Raw genomic sequence first — 4,006 nt, 5'->3', positions numbered from 1 at the left:
GCAGACTGACCTCCTCCAGCTTCCACAGCCCCGCCAGGCGCACGGAGTTCCCAGGGTGGCCATTGATCCTGAGGAGGACAGGGAGGCCGTGGGTGGCCGCGTGGGGAAAGAAGCAGGCCCCCCGGACGCCCCCTGCGGGTAAGCAGGCCTGGGGGCCCGGCGCACCACCCCGCCCACCGGGCAGGCCCGGGCGTGCACACCCTCCAGCAGCCGGAGGCAGAGCCGGCGCTCGCAGGCTGTGGGCCTCGGCCGCTTTCCCCACGGGGCGGCCTGGGAGGGCTGCCTGCGGGGCCGGCGGGGGGGGGGGGGGGGGGGCAGCTCCAGCGTGGAACCCTAGAAACGCCCCACTACGCACTGTCCCCGGCAGCTACTGGGCTAACTCCGCAACGGAAACATAAATCAAAGAGAGGAAGACTGAGAAGCCGGCTCCTGCGGCCCGCCGGGCCGCGGGTCCCCAGGCTCCGGGGGCTGGCGCCGGCCCTGACGCCGTGGGGGGCCTCAGCGAGACCTGTCCCTGGGGAGCAGCCCCAGGGCCGAGCATGGTGCCGGCAGGACGGGCGCCCCTCCGCAGCGGCAGTAAGGGACTGCGGGCAGGGCCTCGCCCGGGGTGGGCGTCTGGCCTGTCCGCCCTGCGCTCACTGTGGCTCTCTGGGGGCTCCTCGCCTCTGGGCTTGCGCCCAGGGAGCTGCTGTGTGGACGCGGGTGTGTGTGTGTGTGTGTGTGCGGCACCTGCGGGTGGGCTGTGGCACGGCCCCTGCAGAGCGGTGGGTGGCCAGCGAGGCTCCCAGCCTCAAAGCGGAAGGCCGGGAGGAAGGTGAGCTTCCGGGGAGTGAGAGGATTAGGGAGCGGCGGGAGCTCTGGGGAGAACACTGGTGTCTCACTTTTCAGTGAAACAAGGAAACAAGGAAAGGAGCCTGGAAGAAAAAAGGGTGGGAAAGCAAGTCGCTGTGAACTTGACATCAACAGAAAAGCAAAGCACAAAGTGAAGGAAACCACCCCAAATGCTCCATCTGAGCCCCGGGCCCAGCGCCGGGATGTACCGGAAAATGGTGAGAACCGGAGAGGGCCAGAGGCCACAGAGGCAGAACAGGGAGGGGCGTTAGTCTGAGAACCGAAGTTTTAAAAGAGGAAAGCTCAGTGAGCCACACGGCCCGGCCGGCACTGGGCAGCACACCGAGGCCCCGCCCAGGCGGTCCCGCTTCAAGAGAAGACCCTAAGCTCCTGGAGGGAAAAACTGGGCGAGGGGAAGGAGCACAATAAGGCTTTCCACACGCTGGCCGTCTGGCCTGCCCACAGACAACAGCGTGGTGACCAGGACGCCCGAGAAGGGAGAGCGGAAACTGTCAGCGCGGGCGCAAGTAGGATGGGGTCTCTGGGCGGCAGGAGCGCGGAATTAGCTCGCAGGGGTGCTTTTCTTAAACACTTTTACAATGGTTTATTTCCACGTCCTGTTGTGCCTCTTCAGACGCGCTCTTAGCCGAATGAAAGCAAAAACGGGCAGAAGATCGCGCGGGAGTCAGGACACGTGGGCCCCACCAGGGGCCGCAGCTGGGAGCAGCCGCTTGGGGGAACAGGCGCTCCCGAGGGGCCCCCACAGTCGCCCCCCGCGGCAGGCAGTGTGCACAGCGCAGGGTCGGCCTGATACGGTCACCGCACGCAAGGGAAACAGAGGCGACTCAGAGCTGCAGGGAGAAAGAGCCGTCCAGTAAATACATTTCCAAAGATGAAGCGAGAAAGTATGTCGTGATTTTAAGAAACGAATAAATTCAAAGAAAACAGAACCACTTGGCCTTGGCCTGGTGACCAGCTGGGTACACTCAGAAGATGAAATAAGCTCTCAGCTCATAGGAGACATGCGGTGGCCTGGAGACAGGCGGGACGCGCTGAGAGCCTCCAGGCACTTTAAAAGCAGAGGCCTCTGCCGTCCGCCGGGGGAGGCTCGGCGGTCACGGGGGCAGCGCCTCCTGGGCCTCACTGTGCCTGCGACACACAGAGGGCTGCCACACCGCTGCCCGGCTTCACCTCCAGGGCGCACGGGCGTCAGGGAGGCTGAGGCCAGCTCGGGACACCTGCCGGGCCGGGGCCTGCAGGGCCGATGTCTGCGCAGCCCCCCCGCCCTGCCCGGCACCTGGACAGCCCCAGACTGCGCAGCGGGTCGCTCCTGGGCCTCACGCCCAAGCCCTGCCCCCCGGGGTGACGGGGGCCCACTCCCGGGGCGAGCGGCCAGACGCTCGCACCGAGCCCCAGCCAGGCCTGGCCCCAGCACACCTCCAGCCAGGGGCCAGGGACAGAGAGCCAGAGGCCCATGGGACCCACGGCCCATAGCAGAGTGCTGCCCGCACGTTTCTGCAGGACAGACAGTGGCCACACCCAGACGTGAGGAGTCTCTAAGCTCAAAGCCAGAGGCCAAAGAGGAGCCTGGGAGACAGCAACATCCTCCCCAGACAAGGAGGCGCCCAGGAAGCACCTCAGTGTTGGCTGGAGGTCAACACAAAAATGGGCAGAAAGGCCCTCCCTGGTGGCGCAGCGGGTTAAAGCACTGCACTAAGAAGCTGAAGCCACTTCAGTATCAGTTCGATTCCCGCCTGCCCCGGAGGTGACCACAGGGCGTGGCAGACCTCTCCTGACCCGCCCGCTGCTCCCCTCAGCAGTGTATTTCGTCGATCTGCCTGTTCTGCTCCCCACTCTGTCTCTGGTGAAGCCTCTCGCTGCCCCTGAGCCTCTGGCCTGTGCCCCAGTTCTGTATGTGCAAATAAATAAATCTTCAAAAAAAAAAAAAAACGGGCAGAAAAAGGCAAAGACACCAAACGGTCAGTCCAGGACTTCCCGTGTCCAAATACAACAGCTGCAGAGGAGGCGCTGGGCGAGGTTATCACAGTGACCAAAGCCACGGGCAGCTGGCGACAGCCCAGGCCCCGCTGAGGCAGGCACTGGGCTCAGGCCTGAGCTGAACTCACCAGGGACCAGCGCCTTGGGCACGGATGAGGGTGCCCTGGCCTTGGGCAGCAAGGGCCTTAGAGACAGAGGACAGAGGATGCCGGGGAGGGTGGAGCGCAGGGACTTGCTGTGGACGCAGGCGGGTGCACGGACATCCCCGCAGGAAAGTCCAGGGCAGCTGGACCTGGGCGCCCGGGAGAGCTCGGGCCGAGGAGGGGCTCAAGCTGAGAGTGGACCCTGGGTGGCGCGGTACTGAGGGCAGGGGGTGGGAGAAGCAGGACTGAGGAGCCAGCCCCTCTGCGGGGTGCCGGTGGGGCTGGCAGCGGAGGCCAAGTGCCCTGGGGGCACAGAGAGCAGAGCAGCCAGCCCCCCCAGCCCCCGAAACAACCAGCCCCAAACTAGGAGCCCCCACTGCCAGGAAAAGGGCGTCCAGCTCAGGGGTGTTTCCGGCAGAGCCCCTCGGCACTAGAGGGAGCGGACCCTGAGCGCACGGTGCCCACATCCCCGCCCCAGAGCCCGCCCCCGATGCAGAGTGGGGCGCAGCCGGAGGGGCAGTGCAGGCCGGCCGGGGGACCAGCCCAGCAGCTGCCTCCCTTCCCAGGTGGCAGAGCCAGGCTTCACTCGCCAGACTCTGCTCCCCACGAGAAGGACGCAGCCCGGGGCACAGAGGGCGCCTACTCCCCTCGAAGGGCAGTGCCTGCGGACCGGGCCGAGGGTTCACTCTGCCCACCAGCAGGCGAGGGCCGCGTGGGCACGGGGCTGCGCTCCGGGGCGCTCAGATGTGACCGGCCGCAGCCCGCCCAGCCCGCTGTCCTAGGGCCGGCCTGGGCTGGGTCTCCTCCGGGCCGGGCCTCACCTGCCCAGGATGAAGGCCGTGTAGATGAGGGAGGAGAAGTGGGCGAAGAACTGCAGGGTGAAGAACTTGACGGTGAACTTGCCCTCCTCCTCGGAGAAGGTCCTGGGCTTCTCTGGACGAGACGGCCATTCCTCTCGGTTCCTCCAGAAGCCCGCCTGGCCCGGGGCCGCAGCTCCCGACGGCCGCCCCCACGCCCCAGACCCCCGCCCCACC

General features: G+C 66.4%; 1 protein-coding gene across 1 annotated transcript in view; it reads right to left on the bottom strand.

Moving 5' to 3' along the window:
* ANO9 (anoctamin 9) overlaps positions 1 to 4,006 on the bottom strand; it is a 19,637-nt gene that overhangs the window by 2,505 nt on the left and 13,126 nt on the right. Inside the window, exons 13-14 of the mRNA XM_012734350.1 lie at positions 3,794 to 3,948; positions 7 to 68 (exon numbers count right to left, since the gene is read on the bottom strand). Coding sequence (XP_012589804.1) covers positions 7 to 68; positions 3,794 to 3,948 — 217 coding nt within the window. The remainder of the gene's footprint in view (positions 1 to 6; positions 69 to 3,793; positions 3,949 to 4,006) is intronic.

The sequence above is a fragment of the Condylura cristata genome, unplaced genomic scaffold (assembly GCF_000260355.1).
Source record: "Condylura cristata isolate star-nosed mole 26May11 unplaced genomic scaffold, ConCri1.0 scaffold00054, whole genome shotgun sequence".
Lineage (NCBI taxonomy): Eukaryota > Metazoa > Chordata > Mammalia > Eulipotyphla > Talpidae > Condylura > Condylura cristata.
This window is presented reverse-complemented; position numbering and strand designations above follow the sequence as displayed.